General features: G+C 43.6%; 1 protein-coding gene across 3 annotated transcripts in view; it reads right to left on the bottom strand.

Moving 5' to 3' along the window:
* The window catches only part of RBKS (ribokinase), an 81,918-nt gene that overhangs the window by 8,576 nt on the left and 51,701 nt on the right, over positions 1-21,641 (bottom strand). The window contains exon 8 of one of the 3 annotated variants that reach the window (XR_838014.3): positions 6,648-6,784. The exons of 1 other annotated variant lie outside the window; for it this stretch is intronic. Coding sequence is in view for 1 of the 2 variants with exons in the window: in XM_031466783.2 (XP_031322643.2) it covers positions 6,845-6,880 (36 nt within the window). In the remaining variant the exon portion in view is untranslated. One more of the 3 variants, XM_031466783.2, reaches the window with a different exon arrangement.

The raw sequence follows: 21,641 nt of genomic DNA, 5'->3' as shown, positions 1-21,641 counted from the left end.
AATATTATCTTAAAAGTCACATTACATGCAACAATGGAAAAGCTCTTTGAAATTCAGCATGAGAGGGGTGGCAAAGTACTACTTAACTGTCACAGAAAAGTGTAAGGGCATGAACTTCTATTGTTTGCTCTTCATCAGGAAGCAGCAGAGCTAGGTGCTTTTATACACGCACAAGACTGGCCTCATTTCACCTTTATAATGACCCCCCTGACACTTGACACTTGAGAGAACTGAGGCTAAGACATTAAATGATTTGTTCAGGGTCACCCAGCTAGTAAACGGCAGAGCTGCAATTTGTATCCAGACCCAGTTGATTCCACACTCTGTTCATGTTACACCTTACAGTAAATGACTGGGAGGCAGGCAGGCAGGCAGCGGGGGAGGAAAGGAGGAAGGAAATCACCAGGCAGAAAGAGTCTCCCTCCCTTCGGATATCTCATACTTGTTTGTTCTTCTCTTAGGACCCACAGACATTGTACTGACTGTTCTGTGTACAGCCCTGCAGTCTGGGACAACCTGGAAACTCTCTGAGGGCAGAGCCCACATCTCTGTCCCCTCTGTCTCTTCCACTGCCTCACCCAGGGCTTTGAGTTGATCTGACCCCTGGTCCTAGTTCCATTGTTTTTCTCTTCCAGTGATCTCTCCCAAGGGGGCCAGATGACCCTCGCTAAACCACCTTGGGACCTTCTTTTGTGTCAGTGAAAATGGAGGTTAGGTTGCCACAGCCTAGAGTTACTTGATAGTCTTATTGTTGAATCTATTTATACCACAAGGCTTTCAAGTGCCAATAAATTACTCGGCTGTTGATTCACATCTTCAGTATAACTATTTTTATACATTGGTATAATTTTTTTTTAATGGAAAGTGCTTTAAAAGTGGAAACTGTATTGTATCACTGTGATTTTCCTGTAAGTAAAGCACTTTCCAATCAATCATTCTTGGAATAATGGAATAGTTCTCATTGATACAACATGACGGTTTTAACCTTTTACTGAAAATTATTTTTGTGCCAAAAGGGGTGATGGCATAATTCATCTTTCTTCAATAAAAATATCCACGTGGCTACTATTCATTGTCTTCTCACAATAATTTCCTCTTAAGGAAGAGCTGCTCTTAGAGAATGGATGTGGCATTCTGAAATTCCGGCTCTCCTGAGGGCCTTCACACTCCTGGGCTCTGAGAAGTCCTGGTTTGTGGACCTGTGGGGGCAGCTGGAGTGACAGTGAAGTGAAAGGGCAGCAACACTGATGGAGAAGCTGAACTCTCTAGGTGAGGGTTGGGGGGTGGCACTGCAGGGCTCGGGGTGGGGATGACACTTATGAGCTGCTGACGAGGGGACCCCAAGGGGAGAATCTGAGCAGTGGGCGCTCCTCCAGACAGCACCCAGAGCTGGGGTGTGGGGTCGGGGGGCAGCCTCTGCCACCTCACCCTTGACTGTGACCTAGGTCTGCTCCCTCACCGAAGGAACCAGCCCATGGGAGGCAGGAGCACGTGATAAACCTCATGGAGCTGGCAGGAAATGCTTGAAAACAGCTGCAGGGGGCCCCCTAGCAGATCTCACCCACGCGTTGAGCCAGGTTCAAGTGGTCCGCGTGAGTTCTTTTATCTGAGGTTCTGCTCATCGTCAGGTGCTCTCTGCTGGGTGCTGTGCAGGTTGTCGCCTTTAGTTCACAAGAACCCCGTTGGGGGTGGGTGTAGCTGGGATTGCAGTGTCTGGTTCCGCAAGGTGGCTCTGCACGAGGCCGCCCAGGTGAGGGGGTGACTGTGGGTCTGCGGGCCAGGCTCAGCTCCCTAAGCCTGGGGCCTGTTCAGACAGGTGCCTTCTAACTTGCACAGTGCACCATAGAAGCTGGCAGCAAGCCTAGGGGATCCTTATTTTAAAACTGAGCAAACTAGGATTGGAGGAGGTTAAATAACTTGCCCAAGGTAAGAATAAAGGTGGTAAATAGCAGTCAAGATTATACCAAGGACATCTGTGTAGAAATCTAGCAACAGAGCAGGTGGAGAAGCTATTCTGGGAAACAGACTGGTCTTCTGGCTACTGCTCAAATCTTTTTATTTCCCCATGGGGAGGGCTTACGTTTTCTCTAGCAGTGAAGAATGACAGGGGTGAGAGTGGAGACCATGAATCTTCATTGATGGCCCTCTGCATGGGGTCCCGTTTCCCTCTGCGTGCTTGGGGCAGGAACAGAGCATGTGAACCAGAGTCGCCCTGGGCAGGTGTGGGGGAAGAGGGAGGCTACAAAGGGAGCAGAGGCTTCAGGAAAGCAAAACCGGACAGAGACCCAGAGAGTCTGACCTGGGTAGGGAGGGCAGAGAGGTCAGGAGGGGGTCAACAGTTCAGAGGAAAATGGAGGGAACTAAGGAAAGTGAGAACAAGTGAGTGTAGGAGAGGAGGTGAGAGAGCTGGTTGTGGTCAAAGAGGAGGATGTGAGATTTAGTCCCACAGAACTAAAGTCATGCCAGGTATTAACCATTTCCTGGAAGTCGTTATGGGAGTGGGAGGCTGGGGTGGAGGTGAGGAGTCACTGGAGGTGAGGGCATGAGAACTATAGAACTATGAGACCTGGTGACGGTTCATCCTCGTGGTCCTGAAGTCATCCTGCATGATGGTAGCCCTGGCAGGGGCACGGGAGAGAAAAATGGTGAAGTGGATGTCAGAGTCTTAAATAAACAGAGAATGATCAGGAAAGGAGGTTGAGGCTTTATAACTGATTTGCATGTGCCCCAGAGATGCAGGAATCTCTCCAGGAGGGCAGAGGAAGGATGGCTGGAAGCTACAATGAATGTGCCTTCGGATCAGGAGCAGCTTTCACCTTCAAGGGCTGTATGGAGAGCTAAGCTGTAAAAGAGCTTGCTTATAAGGAACAGGACAGCCAGAAGGTTAATGGGGGAGAGAAGTACAGAGCAGTAAGGGATTGTCCTGGGTCCCCGTGTCTCTCTGACCCTCCTTCTTTGTCTCTGCCATGGGTCTCTCTCTTCTTCCTCCTGCATCATCGATGTTGGTATTCCAGGTTCTGTCCTTCACTCACTGCCCTCCTTATTCCCCATAATTTCCTGGGTGTCTCAAATAGTATGCAGTTATAGTTTCAACTGCTGTGAATATGCTGAGTCCTAAGTCATTATCTTTAGCCCAGGCTCTCCTCTATCTTCGGGTTCATGTATCTTAACTACCTGTGTGTCAGCCTCATGTCTCTTGCAGGCAACTCTAACTCAGTGTCCCCAAATTGAACTCATAGCTGACTGAACACGGGCCTTTTCTTATCTTTTCAGTTTGTGGCACATCCACACTGAAAATCTGGGGGCGGGGGTCTTCTGGATAATCACCAGTTGCCAAGTTTAAATTCTAAACATTTCTCTAATCTGTTCTCTCATCTCATCCCTACTCCCATTGCCCTCCTTCGTGCTCCATCACCTCTGGAGGACCACATTAACTTCCTAACTAGTCTCCGTCTCTAGTCTGGCCCCATCCACTCCATCCTCTATACTGCTGTAAATCTGGCCACCTCACTTCCCTGACTAAAGCCTTCTGAACATTTCTCATCTTTCTTAGGATAGAACTATAGCTCCTTAGCATGGCACACGAGGGCCCCTAGCCCACCTCTCTAGTTTCATCTCTTCTTCCTTTTCACTTATGGAACCTTGGGTTTTCATGGAGATATCTCAGCTTGAACTCATTCCTAGACTAACTCCTACTCCTCTTCTAAGACTCAGCTCAGGTATTAACTTAGTCATCACGCATTTGCTGACTGGCACTATATTCAAAGCACTGTGTTTCCCCTGATTCCACGAGTCTGGGTTAGGTACCCTCCTAGACACTCCTGTCCTCTGGTGTGGTCTCCATCACTTCCGCACCCTCAGGATACTGCAAGGCCAGGCTCGCCGCTAAAATACGTGCCGACTGAATCCAGTACTGTCAGGAGGATGGGTGTGGAGTGATTAGGTGAGGAGCACACACCGTCCCAAGAATGCCCTGTAGGAGGGATGACAGTGAGACAGACTTGTGCAAGTCCTACTTTGCCAGATTCCAGCTGATGGAAAAATGGGAGACTTGTAAGGCACGATGGGAATTAAGTGTGGCTGGGGGAAAAAAAGAAAACCCAGTGTGGTGAAAATCCGCAAGGTAAGAACTTGTCAGGCGCCTACAACAGAACCCAGATGATCGTGCAAGACTGATGTCATTGCAGGGCTTCATTTGTTAGGAATCTGTACCCACGCCGCCGGGTGATTCATCACCCAAACTGCCGAGGGACCATAACAGTTAAAGTCCTTGCGTTCCTCCCTGATGTGTTAACACATTCCATCTGACAAGTAGATACCACTTTCCTTTCTTTGCAAAACCTCTCCCCACACAAAGCTCTTCAAAGCTTCCACTGTGGACCTGAATTCCTCAGCCAGGCTCGTGGTTTCAGAGGCCAGGGAAAAGGCAAATGGGAAGAAACATGACTAAATCCCAAGTCAATGGGCTATTTCTTCTTCATAAAAAAGAATCCTACAAGGGGCTCAGGAAAGGGACAGAGAACAGTGTAAACCCACTAAGGTCCCTGCTACCTTTCAGCCCTGTGCAGGCAGAGCTGCTGAGGTGGCTTCCCCTCAGGCTAGCTTGGTGGCAAGTCCTGCTTTGCTCTTGCTTCCCAGTTCCAAGAATGGGGCTTCTGCCTTGTTCCTGTTGGGAGGAGGTTGAGGCATGAACATCTGGTTGGGCCTGGGAGAATTTACAAGCCATTCTTTGTCTTTAAAAGGGCTAATCATGGATGGGCAGGAGACATGGTGTCAGGAAACTTGGGGAAGGAGCACAGAAGGACACACACCTGGTGTCAAATCCTGCCTGCTGCCCTTTTTGTTATCTGTGTCAGCTTTTAAGGATGGTAAACCAACCGTGAAGCCCCTCTGTACTCAGCTGGGAAAAATGTTTTTCTCAAGTAGGGACATGTCTTCTCCACTGGGACGATGCAATAAATGATGTGGAAGCCGACAGCCCTGACTTTAAGTCCTGATTTCCCCACTCTGGCAAGTGACTCAGCGTCTCTTGTGACTATTTATCTGTAACATGGGCACCTACCTCATAGGGCTATTGTAAATAGTGAATTGGATAATGTATGTGAAAAGGCCTAGCACAGTGTCTGGAGCAGAGCAGGTGTTCAACAAAGGTGGGGGAGACCAGATGGCATCATCTCAGAGGCCCCTTAAATTTGCTAACGTTTTTGGAAACAAAAGCCCATGATCTAAGGCAGAAGGGTTCTAAGGAACAAAGAGAGTCATGATCCTAGGGCATGTGACCGGCTCTCTGTTCCCAGCTCAGAGTAGAAGGATGAGGGCGTGCAGGGACGCTCTCACAGGCAGGAAGGGGCAGAGGGGCAGAAGCCTGTCCTGTGGCTCTTGATTACCAGAGAGGCCAGGCTCCAGGGAGTTCCAGCAGTGGCCATCTGTTTGTGCTGGAATCTCTTAAGTCCATTTCTCTGTCAGGGCAGGGGTTCTGAGGCCTTTAAAGAGTGTGTGAGCAGGAGCTTAGAGAAATGTAAAGTGAAGAGTAGAAAGGGCCGGGCAAGACTGGGGAAACCTGGTAAACCTCATGCTTTCATTTGGGTGAAGGAACAGAGGGAGGACGCTGAGTGAGGCCACAGGGAGAGGCCCGGAGCTGGGGAGGGCTGGAGGACAGCACGGGAAGGAAGGGTCCTGCTGGCTGGGAAGTCTCTGCACCTCCATCTGCGCTGCTGCTTTGATGGAGGACCCTGTTTCCTATCACTGGGCAGAGGGCTCTGTGCGGGGAGGGGAGGTGGTGGCAGAGCCTGGGGGATGGCAGGCAGGCTGAACAGATGGTGCAGGACAGTGTGATTTTGGAGGACATTACTCTGGCCATGCTGGAACCTGAAGCCAGGGCCTCTCTTGGTGAGTGGTGGACATTGGGCCCCTGGTCTGCCTTCTCCGTGTGACTGACCTCACCACTCACTCAAGTGTGAGCAGAAGGAGAAAGGCCCTGCCGAGACCCTTCATTCCATCCAGGGCGCACGTTCTCAACTGGGACCGTATCTTCGCATGGGGGTGAAGATTCGTTCTTGCATTGGTAGGGGTGTGGGTTGTGGTAAAAAACAGTTGTAGATATTACAGTGATTTGTGGTTCTCCCAAGGACCACAGTATGTAAACAGACATAGAGACAGGGACTATGAATGGATATCTGTGGTATTAAAATTTTATGGGAGAAGAGGACAATTGGGAAAAAAAAATCTCTTAAAAGTTTCCTTGGGGTGGATGGGTGGGTGCGTGGTAAGTAATTTTAAAAAAAGGTGTGTGAGAAACACCAAAGTAGGGCCTCTTGCTACAAAGAACGGTCAGGGTCTTTCAGTGCATTAAGAAGCCCTAACCAGCAACCACCAAATTGCAAGGCTTGCTAGGCAGGTGTTGGTAGCTGCCTGTTTTCTTTCCACTGAGCCAGAAATTCCTACATTTCCCAGCCAGTTCCCTTCCTGTTTACCTCAGTCTACACTCTCCATGGCCACCAGCAAGCCGCTGGCAAGCCCCAAGCCCTGGAGCGAGGACTTTAACAGGGAGATTAGAGCTACTGTGGCCTGGCCTATCTTCCAAGGCAGGAAAGGGCAAAGGTTCTCTCCTGGGCAGACAAAACTGAGCCGTCAGTCTGTAAACATACCACGAGATAGGATGCTGCTTTCACAAGAGCTCCGTTTCACAGCGCAAATCTGAGTATTTCTCTCTTTTCTTATCAGCGCATATTCACATCATAAGGATGACATCATGTCCTTTCCATCCTCAACCTTCCGGCCTTCCCTGTAACCAGATGAGTTTAGGAGCATCACCATAGACACTGAGAATCCACTTTTCTTATCATTATTGTGTAAGTGCAGCTGATTCTTCTAAATAAATCTGTAGAGGGAACATGGACTGATCATTATGTCATAAATGTACATGACTGGCTTCCACTATTAGCTGCCTTAATTTATTAAATTTAAATTTCAATTATTTGGCTGAGACAGATTGCTTTTAAAATACTCTGACTGAAAGAAAGCAAATATTTTCTGCCTTAATATATTTCAAATGATCACTGTTTCATATTGATCAAGTATGAAACCACGTGCAGCAAAGTTTTGATGTGATTTTAATTTCTGTCTTTTAAACAGACACAGTATTTTCCCCAGATCTAGAATTCATTAGGAGTTAGATTTTTTCAGTTTGATTGAGATATAATTCAATCTGCCCATTTAAGTATACGATTTTCACAGGGTTGAGCGACCATCACCACAATCTAATTTTAGGAAATTTTGTCTCCTGTAAAAGAAACCTCAGACCCATTAACAGTCTCTCCTCATTCCTCCCTACTCGCCGCTGGCCCAGGAACCACTAATCTGCTTTCTGTCTCTACAGATTTGTTAAATAGGCACACATTTTGAGCAAAATCATTTCCTGTTCTAATTCCATAATTAACCAACAGCTTATCTTCCCATAATTAACCAATAATTTAATCATAATTAACCAATTACATTCATACAGAAGCTCTTGATTTTAGCTGCCACTTTGTATGAAAAGTGAGGTTGATGTTGGCCTAGTGGGAACTGTTCTTTGTTACTAAAACTGCACTCCCAACAAGCACAAGGCAACAGGTTTAGCTTCCTTCCTGCCCAGATATGTTCACTCAACAGTCTGTAGAGTTTCAAAGGTAAATTACGAATACACCGGGAACTTAGTGTTAAAGAATTCCTACGGTGAAGTTGTTTGTAAAGGCTAACCTCTAAGGGAAGAGCCACCCACATTCGTCTCAAGCACAGACACATTAACTGGTCTGTTTCTAAATCTTGATTTCTAGATTTGGTTTGCTGGGGGGATTTTCTGTTTGGTCCTCTCTGCAATGACTAGTATGTGGCAATAGACACTTAGCTTCCTTCTTAAAGGTCATGACTCTCTAGCAAAGGGCTGAAATGGGTGGTTTTAGTACAGACCCTTGCATTGCTAGTGTGTGACAGGTCCTGGGCACGAGAGTGCAGTGCCCACAGTCCATCTTTACTGAGCTTTCCCTAGAAAATAGCATGTCTGAAATGGATATATTTTTCTAGCCCCTTGCAGCCAGTAGTCAGGCAATGGTTTTCCTCTCTTAACACCACATAAGTTGGTGAGTGAGATGGTAGAATCTTAGGCACATCCACCAAGGAGATGAATCAGTCATTATTTGGACAAAAAGGTGGATCTGGCCAAGGGAATGGTAAATACAGGCCTTTCCCCAGCCCTTTGCTCTGACATAATGCTCAGACTACCAGAGTCCTGTCTGCAGAATGACATGACTTTCACTTTTCTATAGAACTTTCTGATTTACGGAGCATATTTGTAGATGTGATTCACTCTGAATCTCATTACAATCTGGTGAGGTAGCTAGGGCGGGCCTTTCATTTTCCAGATGAGAAACCAACTGTAAGAACTTGCTTATGGTCTAACAACTAGGTGGCAGAACTGTGGTGTCTCAGTGAAAGGCCAGTCTCTATTAAAGCAGTCCCCTGGGGGAGGCCATACATGTACTCCAACTGTGCTCAAAAAGATTTTGAAGCTTGTTCTTTGGAATACCTTAAAAATCAGTAGCACCATCTTTGAATATCCTCAGTGATGGCAATATTTCATCTTCTAAGTCAGTGGTTCTCAAACTAGAGTGTGCATCAGAATTGCTTGGGGCTTGTTAAAATGCAGATTGCTGGGCTCCACCCCCAAAGTTTCTGATCCATTAAATCTGGGGTGGGACCCAGGATTTGTGTTTCTAATCAGCTCCCTGGTGTTGCTGGTATTACTGGTCCAGGGCTATACCTTTAAGAACCACTATCCTAAGGAATTTATTTCTGGAAAGAGTGAATCATTTAAAACCAAGTCCAGTGATTAAGATGGGAGATCAAGTTAGGGAATTCCACCACTGGCCAAACACAATGGGTGACTATAAGGAACATCACTGGCTCTGAGGGAAATTTGAATAAAGCGCTCCAAAAAGGTTCTGAATAATGGCAGTTTGATGGGACTACTCCTTTTGGATGCTTGCTAAAGAATTCTTCTCATGTTCAGTAGCACGGTCATACATTCATTATTAACCTTTTATCTTCCAGCTTTAGAAAAACAAAAGAATCCATGGAGGCGACACCCACATTAGAGAGAATCAATATTAAGGAAGAATTAATAGCTATTTATGGCAGTTGAACTAGTCAGACTAGTAGAGTGGGGTCCTTTCTATGCTGCAAACATGATGGGTTAGAAGACGAAGGGAAAACTTTGACTCTTCCTACCCTACCTTTTCTGTTGCAATTAGAATGGAAAAAGTGGAAAGATCTAATTTTGGATCCCAAAGATAAACATGCAACATTTTATAGGGGAAAAATCGTAGCAGAAAAGAAAAATGAACTACATTAGGTACTTAAGCTGGGAGTCAATCCTTCATGTCACAGTGGGGAAAAAAAAGGGTGGAGGACTGCCTAAATATTGGTTCTAATTTTATTTCCAATTCTACATTATATTAAATTCTCCTTGTACTCCTCTTTAATTTATAGCAACTGCTGACACAAACTGGTGTGCCTTCTCTTCTTTGACATCAGTATTTTTCTTGAATTATGCATTTCCTTCTGGAATGAGGTTTATGGGGCAAAAGCCTTCTTTCACTTAGATGGATGAAAACAGAGAGGGATCAATGGGAGGTTGAGTGCAAAATCAAAGTCAGGTGAGGTAATATATGTGCAAGGCAGCATTTCACTGCCCCAAAAGATTGTAGGTGGTATTAAAAAATGACTCTGGTCTTTCAATTTTCAACATATTGATTAAAATTCAACTACTAGAGAACAAGAAAAACTCTACCAACCTTCATCCCACAACTGCCAGATTCTGCATTGATTGGTACCCTACTAGTATTTAGTGACAATTTGTAAGAGTATGATGATCATAATAACTGCATCAACTTTGATTTGATCTAAAGTTGAGTCAAAGGCAAAAGAACTTGCCAGCCTGTTGCCACGTGTTTCACCTGTCCCAGCCTTCCCCCTTGGATGTACATGGTTGTGGTGTTCTACCTCTGAGGTCAGCGCCATGAACTGATCTGGCTTCGTTATTGGTGACATGTTCCTGGTCCAAGAAAGCTAATGGTCTGTATTGACAGGTCATTTGCTGGCTCCATTTGGGGCCCGACTCAGTGTCTCAGAGTCCACTCTCAGCTTCTGGTTGTTGACGGGTTCTGGGCTGGCCAGTCACACCAGTACTGAAATGAGCACTCTGATGAAGCTGTTTTGAGCTAGCGCTATCCTGTAAGCAATCCTTAGCCATCTCTGAAACCCCTCCATTTTTAATCTTTACCCATCACCCACTCCACCCCAGGAATGGAAACTGGGGATAGGGTGAAACTCTATGCTTTGTACTTTGCTTGTTAGTTTAGAAAAGTGGAGAATTGTGTTGTAGTAATAATAATTTCAGTGAAAATGTTCCTGAATCAACATGGCCCCATGAAAGTAGCTGGATCCTAATGCTCTTTGGCTGAATATGGCAATGCCCAGCAGCCACGTCATGATGTCACTTCCTCTCCAGTGGCTGGGGTCTGAAAAACCTGTGAGGGTCTGTTGTCAACCTGGGAGTGGGTGGGCCACGAGTCCAGGAGCCCGGGGCTGCCCCGGCGCCTCTGCAGGGGCAGGGCTGGCGCGTGCTCGGCAGGGCCACTCTCTGGCCCAGCCCTCACTGCTCTTTTGTCTGGCCAGCCACCACAATGGCCTGTGGAGACTCAAAACTGGTTAAAAAAAACCCCATTCTGGCCAAAATGTCTGTGGGGTATTAATTTATTCTATAATTTAAAGAATTCCACTATTAATGAAAGAGAAGTAGAATCTTGAGTATGAACTGAAATTGGAATAAAAAAGGCCCATTCTTCAGGCACTATTAATGGAAGCTTTGTATATAAATAACTTGATATATTGGTGAATAAATGGCACTTAAAACTAAAATGTCTGTTAGTGATTCACTGGATTCTAAAGACTGGCCTTGCTTTCTGTGGTCAGTGATCTTTTTAATTTTTGACTCCACTATTCTAGACAGAAAACAGTTAATCCAATATGATTTAGTATCACACAGAAGATTCCGCTAAAACATTTTCTGCCAAATGTTCGTCTTCTAACAGCTGCTTTTTTTTTTTTCAGTGAGAGGTACTTGAAATAAAATCATTGTTCTCCACGAAAACTGCATGCTAACTAATATAGAGCTACAGGATTATTAAACAGCCAAGGCATTTGATAATATTAGCACCAACCACAGGTTCCACTTCTGCTGATGCACAACATTTTGAGTAATTAGTCATTGCACAATACTGTATTTATATCCTTTCTTGCTTGAGCTGTTAGGCCACAAAGTCAGCAGGCAGTTGCTGTTATAAAAGGGTTCTCTGAGTTATTTAAGTTTCTGCTTCCTTACATTTGCTGCTTCACTCTTGGGTCTTGGGCCAGGTCTACACTGTGAAAACGAAGGAACTGAGCAATTGTTCTGCGAATCTAACTGCTGAAAGCTGGTGTGGATGATTCACGGCAAACTCTGAGCGCCTTGGCTGGAATACCTGGTATTTTTGTCTACACAACCCAAATTCAGCACATACTGGCTGCTTTGTCACTTTGTTAGGGGGAGAGTGTGTAGTCTCCTGAAGGCTGTGTTTCTATCAGGAGTAAGCGAGTGTCTAGGGCACAGGTGGTAGGGCGAGCTATCTGAACTAGCATTATGTTGGAAAAGAGTTTTCTTCAAATGTTATTTACTTAAATGAAGTTGCATAGATCAGTGATCCCCACCAAATAGGGGTGGCAGGCAGCCAGGCACGCCCAATAGAAGGTACACAGGGATCACCAGAGCATTTCATCTCATTTTATTTTTTGTAAAGACACAGGCAGAGAATCACTGATGATATGAACTGTTTCTAATGGGAGTAGGTCTAAGCTCTTTGGTGAGTCAGGGCTCAAAAAAAAAAAAAATGCTGAGGAACCACTGAGACTGGTAGAATGATTTATTTGTTTTGACTGAGAAATAATAAGCATCTTACTTAGTGCCCCTCCCCCATTTTTTAAAAAAGGAAATGAACTACCGTTATGTCCTCTGAATTCTTAAGAATCACTGAAATGAATGGAAGTAAGAGGAGGAAAGTGACTAGTTACCCCTTTAAACTCTGTCCCACTGTAGTACAGTTTTACTCACCCGCCCATGCACACACAAACACAGAGATTATTCACCTGAAGCACACATCATCAACACTGAAAATACACAAAGTCTGCACACTGCTAACCAGACACACACAAACTTTCACACAAAAGGCAGACAGATGTTCAGCAAGCTATGAATCACCCAGCTGTTCTCTCATTTCTATGTCTACCTCTTATCAACAGTAATGGGCACTGAGGGCAATGGGCATGGCTCCAGCTCACTGGGCTCTACAGTTTGGCTCCAAATGGTTTTTTTCGCCTCCTTATAATTCCAGGCCTACCCAAGAAACACCTTCACACAATGGAAACCACTTAGGAGACCTACAGCACAGTCCTGGCAGCTTCGCTGCTGAGAACACTATTGCAGCATCCTAGGAAGATGAGCAAGAAGCAGACTACCTGCTCACTGCCCTGCTATCACACTGATGTCTGGGACACTTAAGGAGCAGGGGAAAGTAGAGCTTAGGCGTCAGAAGCTAAAAAGTCTTTTTTTTGTTTGCTTGTTTTGGGAGGGGAGGTAATTAGGTTTAATTAATTAATTAATTTCTTAGTGGAGGTACTGGGAATCAAACCCAGGACCTAGTGCATGCTAAGCAGGCACTGTACCGCTGAGCTATACCCTCCTCACAAGAAGTCTTAATTGTCGATGGGTAATTAATCTCCCACAACCCCATACCATCCCTTCTTGCTGGGAGAGGGAGTATTTCCTGTCCATTCAATTAGGTACCTTCTAGGCTCACAGAACACTCTAAATCTAGATTTAGATTCTGCTCTCTTGACTTTTGCTAAGGTTTTAACAGTTTTTCTTTTTTAACCCTCTACATCCTACCTCCACCTCCAAGCCCCTCTTCTCCACTACCACTGCTCTTCTTTTAGTCTCTGGCCATTATGAGTTCTGAAGCAGAGGCAGGGTTCCCAGGTCCCCTGGGGAACTCCTCAGATGTCAGGCACCAGGGACGTGTACATGCAAGTCCTGTCCTGGCTGCGGGACAGTACTTTAGGAAAAGGGAAAAAACAGCCTTGTATCTGGCCCTGGTTCAATTCCTCAAAGTGAAGATGACATTTCTGGTAAGCAGTTACAATTAGATTTTTAGAGCCCTGGGTTTTCAACTGATCACATGCAGGATTAGGAAAGATAATTTAAAATATTTAATTCTGCCTGATTAGCTAGTAAATGAGGTGATCTGCTGATGTGGAAGTAATGTGATAGAGTTAATATGGCCCCCTGGCATGACAGATGTCTTGTGCCTGTCGATCAGTCTCTTTAGCAATTACTTTGTCCTCTGTCCCCCCCTTTTTTTTTTAAATAGTCAGTGAACTTCTTTTTGTCATCTTCACCTTTTCTGGCAGTCAGAGTCAGCAGAGTTTGCACAGACATCATGCCCAGTTACTGGTATCATTCCTAAGGTTAAGATGGCTGTTTCAGAGCCTCCTTTGGATATGAGTTTTCTTTCTTCTAGGATGCCAATTTTAGAGATGTCATTTACCCTCTGTAACTTTTTTGGGGGGACCTGGCCTTTCTATGACTGCAGGTAAAACAACCTAAGGATATATTTTAAAATATGGAACTGGGTAATTATTTTGTTTACAAATCATTAAAAAATAGCATTTGTATATGAGATTTATTCTTTCCCTTGGCATATTCAATGTAGAATTGAAGGAATATAAGGAATCTTATAGATCTTCTAGTGCCCTGAGAACCCTGGGGCTTAGGGAGGCTAAGTGACTCTTACACACACTGGTTACTTTCCCAGAAGGAACTAGAACTCTTGTTATTTCAGGAGGGCCTTTTATTATATGCCAAGCACTGTATTAAACCTTGGGGTTGCCCCCAAATAACTCTGTGCTGGACCTTGAGGATGGGTAGGAGTTTGCTAGGTAGGGAAGGAGGAGTGTTTTTTCATTCCTGAAACTGGAGAAACAGTTTGGGAAAATTGAAAAAGAAGAATTACATTTCCCATAGCCTCTCTAGTTAGCAATTGAGGCCCTTATTTAAAGAAGTTTAATGAAAAGATGTTTTGGTTACAGTCTCTAGGAGTGGTGTATCTCTCTTCCAGGTTTGATCATTCAGTCACAAGAATGAATGAATGTGATCTGTGACTGAACCTTTGATATCTGGACTGGCACCATCCTGCCACACCACCTACCACTCAGTCCAGCTCCTTGCCCTGTATAGGAAGATGCTGGAGTTGAATGACAGTGGGACTTGGTTTTCTGTCCAGTAACGTACAGAGTGAAGGTCATACCCACCCTGTGTAATGGTGAGTGATGCAAGCTCCTTGTCCATGCTACCTGGTACCCCAAAATATCCAGGTAAAGTGAACATCTAGACACATAGGGACCTACTAGTGAGTGCCAAGATGTAGTGAGTGCTTTCATGTGCCAGGTGCTGTTCTAAGGGCTATACATGGGTTATTGCATTTAGGTGAGGCAGCACTGTACTGCACAAAGCAGGCAGTGCTTTTGGAAGATCTGGAAGCTTCTGAAGATCTAGAGAAATGGAACAATTTACAGAAGTCTGTATCATAAGAAGTGACAAGGAGAGTCAGTGCTAGAATGCCAAATAGGAGAGGCTGGACACTAGGCAAACTGCCACCAGACCAAGAGGGTGCAGTAGAGAGAACATGGATGTTAGAGTCAAGCAGACAGAAAGACAGACCTAGAACCAATTTCTTGGCTCTTCCAACTTACCAGTTGTAAGACTCTGGGCAGGCTGTTTACCTTTGGGAGTATAATTTCCTCCTCTCTAAAGTGGGCATTAACTCGTCTAGCAGGGTTCTAAGCGTGTGAGAAAATGCATAGAGTCCAGCACAATGCCTGGCCTAGAGCAGTGTCCTGCTTTTCTTTATTAGCCAAAGGATTCTCACGTCCCCAAGAATCTGTAAGAATCAGGGAATCTCAGAGATCTCCCACTCCAGACATGTCATGTTTGGATGTACAACCTGAGCCCCAAACATAAGAAGTCATTTGTGCAAAGCTGCCTGCTAGTTACTGGCTAAGTCAGGATTAGGACCCAGGACAGCTCTGCTCTCACATCGGCCCTTAGCCACTGGGATTGATGGTTACAGTTGAACCATATGCAAAACCTTTGAGAAATTTCACCAGAAAAGGTGATTCAGGCTGATCCTGTTAGTTCGCTTCAGCTTATTTTCTCCTCACAGAACAGCTGACTTGTCAGCATTCACTTTAGGTCGCTTCTGCAGCACGCTCTTTTGCTTTCTTGTGTGTGGTGGTCTACTTGGTCTTCCATAACAAAACACCACAGACTAGGTGGCTTAAACAACAGAATGTATTCCTCTAGTTCTGGAGGCTAGACGTCCAAGATCAAGGTGCTGGTGAGATAGGTTTCATTCTGACGCCTCTTCTCCTGGCTCGCAGGAGGCCACCACCTTGCTGTGTGCTTACATGACCTCCTCTTTGAATGCACAGAGAGAGAGAGAGCTGTCTGGTGTCTCTTCTTACAAGAACACTAATCCTGTAGGAGCAGAGCCCCACCCTTACAATGTCATTTAATCTTGATTACTTCCATATAGGGCCTATCTTCAAATACAGTCACTTTGAGGGTTAGGGTTCCAACATATAAATTTGAAGGGAGCACAATTCAGTCCAAAAGATTGTGTTGCATATGCTCCATCTGTCACGAGCCCTTCCATTCAGGAGGCTTCAAATAGGAGGCAGGTGAACAATGAAGTACATGAACTATTCATGTGGTCAACAAGAGGCATCACCTATGGCCTGGCCCCTTTTACAATTCCTCCAGGTCATCCATTAACCAAAGATCAAGAAACATGGGAAAGCCAAAGTCTGATCATTCATTCTATTATTAACTGTGAGAATGATGACTAAAGAGTTAAGCTGAGATATATAAGCAGATTCATTCAGAAAGGAAACTTGAACATGAGTGAAGTATCTCTGAAGATCTGCCGTGCATTTGAGTGACAAATAGAAACAGTGCAGCTTTGACATTTATTCTGATATTTCCAAAGGAAACTGTATAAAATAACATGTTTTTGAGGGAAATTGTTTCTTTAGAAAGATTAAGGAAAAAATTGTCATATGTGTAGAGAAATATCCAGATTTAAGGAGGCTCCAGTGCTGTGGATCTGAAGGTCATGTGGATCAGTTTCTTTGGCATTGGGACTCTATCCATTTAGAGGTCATCCTAAGTCAAAGGGCTACTCAGCATCCTTATATAGAGATTTGGGAATACTTGAGAGGTTCTTTATGAGACCAAGAGTGATTTGTGGCCTATCTGGCTCCTTTGTGAGAATAATGCCCTGTTTGCCCTTTGAGAAATGGTATCATCTATCTTATTTGCTAGATGTGGCTCCAAATAGTTTTGTGCTATGTCCCAAAGTCATATTTACTCCAAATTTCAAAGCAATACTTGAAAAATACAGGCTTATGGAGAAACTCAAACAATACTATCCCCCAGCCTAGTCCCCTTCCTGTGAGTGATGGGAAACAGTTTGGTGGGTTTTTTTTTTTCTTTTCATATTTTAAATTATGCTTTTACTTACAGATAGCTAGAGTTAGTTTTAAATCACTGGCACCATACTATTATCATTTGGCTTTCTCCTACTGATGATTATGTAGACCTGTTAGATCAGGGTTTTTTGGTTATTACAAACAGCTGAAATAAACATTCTTGTACAAATATTTATATATGTGAATACTTCCGTAGGATAGAATCTTAGAAGGAGATATACTAGCTCAAAGGGAAAACCTATTTTAAAAATTGGTACTGTCAAACTGCCCTCTGAAAACATTCTGTGAATTTGTATTCCCACCAGGATTATGTGACAGTATGTGTTTTCTAATTTATGTAGCCTGTGACGTTATCAATCTTCATTTTTCACTGACCTGATGGGCAGTGAAAGAGATCTCACTGTTATTTTGAGTTGCATATTCCTGATTTCTTATGAGGTTGAACATTGTCTCATTTCTTTATTTTTTTTTTATTTTTTCTTCAGTGAATTGCCTATTTACATTATTCTAAAGAAATGTTTGATTTTTTTGAGTTGCAGAGCCTTCCCACAATTAGACATATTAATCCTCTGCTGTTGCAAATATTCAAGTGTGCTGTTAACAGATATTCAAAAGTGCAGATATTCAAAATATGCATTGAAAAATCTGGAAGGGTTTATACTAAAATGTTAACAATGGTTACATCTAAATGGTAGGATCATGGATATCTGACTTTCTTTTTTATACTTTTTTATGTTCTCTGATCTTTTCTCCTCTTGAAGACTAAACATGTATTAATTTCAGGAGTAGAAAGAGAAAAAAACCAATAGAGTTGATTAGGTGTGGGTAAAGGTGATGAAGGCTCTCAAAGCAATTCTAAAAGAGGATTTCCCAAGGTGCTTTGAGTATTGTCAGTATCAAAATTACTTAATTCTCCTAAGGTCAAAAATCTAAAGGAAACAACAGTCACTTCTTGGGTAATAACTTGGTATGACAGTTAAAGTCAGCCTTATTATTTTATAGTTGTCTCTTCAGCACCCAAGATTCTCTCATTCTTTACCCAAGTATTTTATGGCCCAACCCTTTCTCAAGTATAGGCAATGAACAGTGAGGGGCACTCAAACATCTTGGCTATAACAGAAGTTTCTGGACAGAAATGTGCAAAGTCTCTATTCAAGGACTAAATGGCTTCTGAGCTCTAAAACCCCTCAGAAATGCTACCAATTCTTAACAAATGCAAAGAATGTATGTGCTGATTAGAAAGAAGGAGGTAGGAGAAAGAAAGAGTGGTTTGCCTAAGAAATACAGTTAAAGGTGTGTCACAGAGACTACCATTGGCAGAGCCATGTGAGAGCTGGTGAGTACTTGATCCTGTCGGCAAGATGAGGGCTAAGCAGGAAACAGGACCTCAGTTTGCTGGACTTGAGAAACAACTTCTTGAGAGCACCTAAATTCAATGATTCTAATTACATGACAAAATTAGTTTGGCTTTCCACTGGCCAGGGGACTGAGGAGGAGAAGATGGCGTGGGGTTGGGTGTGGGGTGGTCACACCAAGATAGAAACAATGGACTTTCAGATGTAGGATTTTCAAAGACTGAACTGTCATTCTGGATGGTACCCGAATTAGATTAATGGGAGCCTCTCCTTGAGAGCAGCCTGGATGGCTGAAGGCCAGACCCCAGGGAGGGGGGCATATACCACGGAGAGTTTACCTTGGAAAACTGTGGGCAACCCACCAGCCCCAGCAATCACCCTGCCCTCATGAGTGCTTCTATGCAAACTCTAACAGAAACGATTCCACTTCCTACTGGTGCAATCTCTAGTTTGGAGCTGATTCTCAAGCCCTGGGTTGTCCCTTGGGGGCACCCATGCAGCTGGGCTGATGCTGCCAGGGAATACTGCAGGACTGGAGTGTAATGGACAGGGAGAAAGAGGAATAAACAACAGGGCAGATGAATGACCCATACCTCTGGCTTTTGATTACTCTCAGCTTACTGATATACCCTGAATTATGATGATTTATTACAAAGCAAGTGATTCTTGAGACAGCAGATTGAGTCTATGGGCGAAATTCTTGAAATTAAGAGTATCAATGCAGATTCTGGGACTTAACCATTTATATGTAGAAAAGCAACTAATAAATCAAGAATTTTAGAGCTTATAGACCACGGATCATTAATGTTACAGTATTTTATGTCACTATCACAATAATCCTAAAATATCACCATGGTTATATGTGTGTAACTCTGACTATGAATATTCAGTGCCATCATGAACACAAGAAGCCCCTAACCTTCAGGTTGGAAGGACTTGGGTGAGGACTTGAGCACCACGTCATTCTGAGGCTGAGATTCAGATAACATATAGAGATGGGAAAAGAGACACATCTGTCTTGTCTTCCAAACTGAGCTGGGGACATCTGCAGCTACTGCCACCATCTCAGTCTCGTACAATGGGAAAAACGGATGTAAAAATAGAAGCAATACATCCAGCTATTAACACTGAGGCAAAGCCGGGTATGGCAGTCTGCAGAGGCACGGGTGCAGAGTGGGCGACGGCTCCCTCTAGGGCACACTGTCCCCACTGGATGGCGTGCCAACTAACTCAAGAATTCTCTACCAACCACGCCATCCCTGATTTACTCATTTCCCCCCAAGCTCTAATGAGGTATGATTGACAGATGAAAATTGGATATATTTAGGTTGCACAGCATGATTTTTTGTTAAGGTGTACATCGTAGTGGATGACAAGGAGGAGAAAAGCGAGAAGGTTACACACTGCCTGAGAGCAAGTTATACCTCCTGGCTGGAAAGTGAAGGAGCCTATTTGTTCAGAAGAAAATGTCTCCCTGGGAGTTCCTCACCTCACCGAGTGGGTTAGCTCCTCTCTATTAGACTTATGAAGAGGCCAAACAACTGTGTGCAGAACAGGCAAGAATTTTAATAATGAGAGTGCTGGATGAGAGGATAAAGACAGCATACGAGAGCTGCGGGAGATTCTACACCCAGAAAGTAACTACCCTTGTTTTCTGTGTCACGGCTGTTCCATGGGGCGGGGGGGTGGATTCTGAGTGCCCATTCAGTAGATTCAGTATGGATCTTTCTGTTGTTTTTGGTTGTTCTTTGTTTTCTAAATTGAGATATAATACATCTACTATAAAATTCACCCTTAAAAAAGTGCACAATTGAGTGGTTTTTAGTATATCCACAAGGTTGTGCAACCATCGCCACTATCTAATTCTAGGACATTTTCATCACCCCAAAGAGGAACCCTGTACCTATTAGCAGTCACTGCCCCTTCTCCCTTCTCCCCAGACTCTAGCAACTGTCAGTCCACTTTCTGCTGTGATAGATTTATCTACTCTGGATATTTCATATAAATGGAAGCATACAGTATGTGGCCTTTTATGTCCAACTTCTTTCACTTAGTAATGTTTTGGATGTTCGTCCATGCCATACCATGTATCAGGATTCCTTTTTATGGCTGAATAATATTCTATTGTGTACATACCACAATTTGTTTATCCATTCATCTGATGATGAAAATTTGGGTTGTTTCCAATTTGGGGCTATTACGAATAACACTCTGTGAACATTTGGGTATAAGTTTTTGTGCAACATGTTTTTACTTCTCTTGGCTGTATACCTGGAAGTAGAATTGCTGAGTCATATTGTTAACTCTAAATTGAACTTTCTGAAGCACTTCCAGAGTGTCTGCCAAAGTGGCTACACCACCTTATGTTCTTATCAGCAATGTTTGAGGGTTCCAGTTTCTCCATATCCTAGTCAGTAGTTGCTATCATCTGTTTTTGATTATAGCCATCCTAGTGGGTGTGAAATGTATCTCATTGTGTTTTGTCATTAAAAAAAACAAAAACACCCAAGCTGCTCATAAGAACTTAGTTTAAAAAGACAAGGCTTAAGTGTAAATGCCTCCTTCCTCTCTACTCTCATTTCTGTGGGGCAAATACTTTAAATTCTTTTACTGGTTTTGTCTGATATTTATCTTCTATTTCTGGTAGTATGCTTATACCACTGTTTTATTAAAAAATCTGTTTGAGATATTCTCTCTTGAATTCCAACTATGGAAGCTGAGCATTTAATTCTCTTATCTTCCCCAGTGTGCACACAAATACACATTCACTTTATCCTTCCATTTTCACAATATGATTATAATCTCCATTTTTGGTTAAATCAATAATTGGCACTTACATTGTTATGACTATGCATTCATAGCCATGTAATGTACAAAATTTATATTTACTTAATCATAACTTTTCCCCTCAGACTCCAGATGAGATAGAGGAACACATTTTCTTTTTTATTCCCCCACTCTCAGTTTTCTACATATTAATTACTACCTCATCCTCCAATTCTGCAAGGGAGCTAAAAATCTCTGGGCATATTCAAACACAATGGATATTCCACTGTGTCTTTCTCTTTCCTTTTTTTTTTTTTCTTTCTGAAAGACATTCCTTCCAGAGGCCACCGCTCTCCTGCTCCAATCTGGACTGCCTGGCATGGGCTTCCTGCGTAGCTCTTGTTCTGGAACTTTCCTTCACCATCACTGACTTCTTTCTTCCTTTGCATTGCCTGTTTCCTGGCTCCCATATCTTCCTCTGTCTTAGTTTTGTCCCAGTTTACAATAGCATACCTTCCACTAACTTCTTTATTCCTCTCTTCCTCCATTACTGTCTTCTTTTGTGTTAAATAGATATTTCCTAGTGTACCATTTTAATCCTCCTGTTTCTGGTTTCTTTGTTGTTGTTGAAGTTCTTGTCTTAGTGGTTGCACTGGTAATTCCGATTAACACCTTAACTCAATCTAGTTTAGATGAATACCAACTCAGTTTCAATAGCACACACAGTGGTTTATGGATGCATTCATGCTATCATGGTAGAGTTGATTGACTGAGACAGAGCATGTGTGCATATGGCCTGTAAAGCCTAAAACTTTACCATCTGGTCCTTTACAGAAAAAA

The sequence above is a fragment of the Camelus dromedarius genome, chromosome 15 (assembly GCF_036321535.1).
Source record: "Camelus dromedarius isolate mCamDro1 chromosome 15, mCamDro1.pat, whole genome shotgun sequence".
Lineage (NCBI taxonomy): Eukaryota > Metazoa > Chordata > Mammalia > Artiodactyla > Camelidae > Camelus > Camelus dromedarius.
Note: the sequence above shows the minus strand (reverse complement) of the source record. Positions and strands in the feature narration are given on the sequence as shown.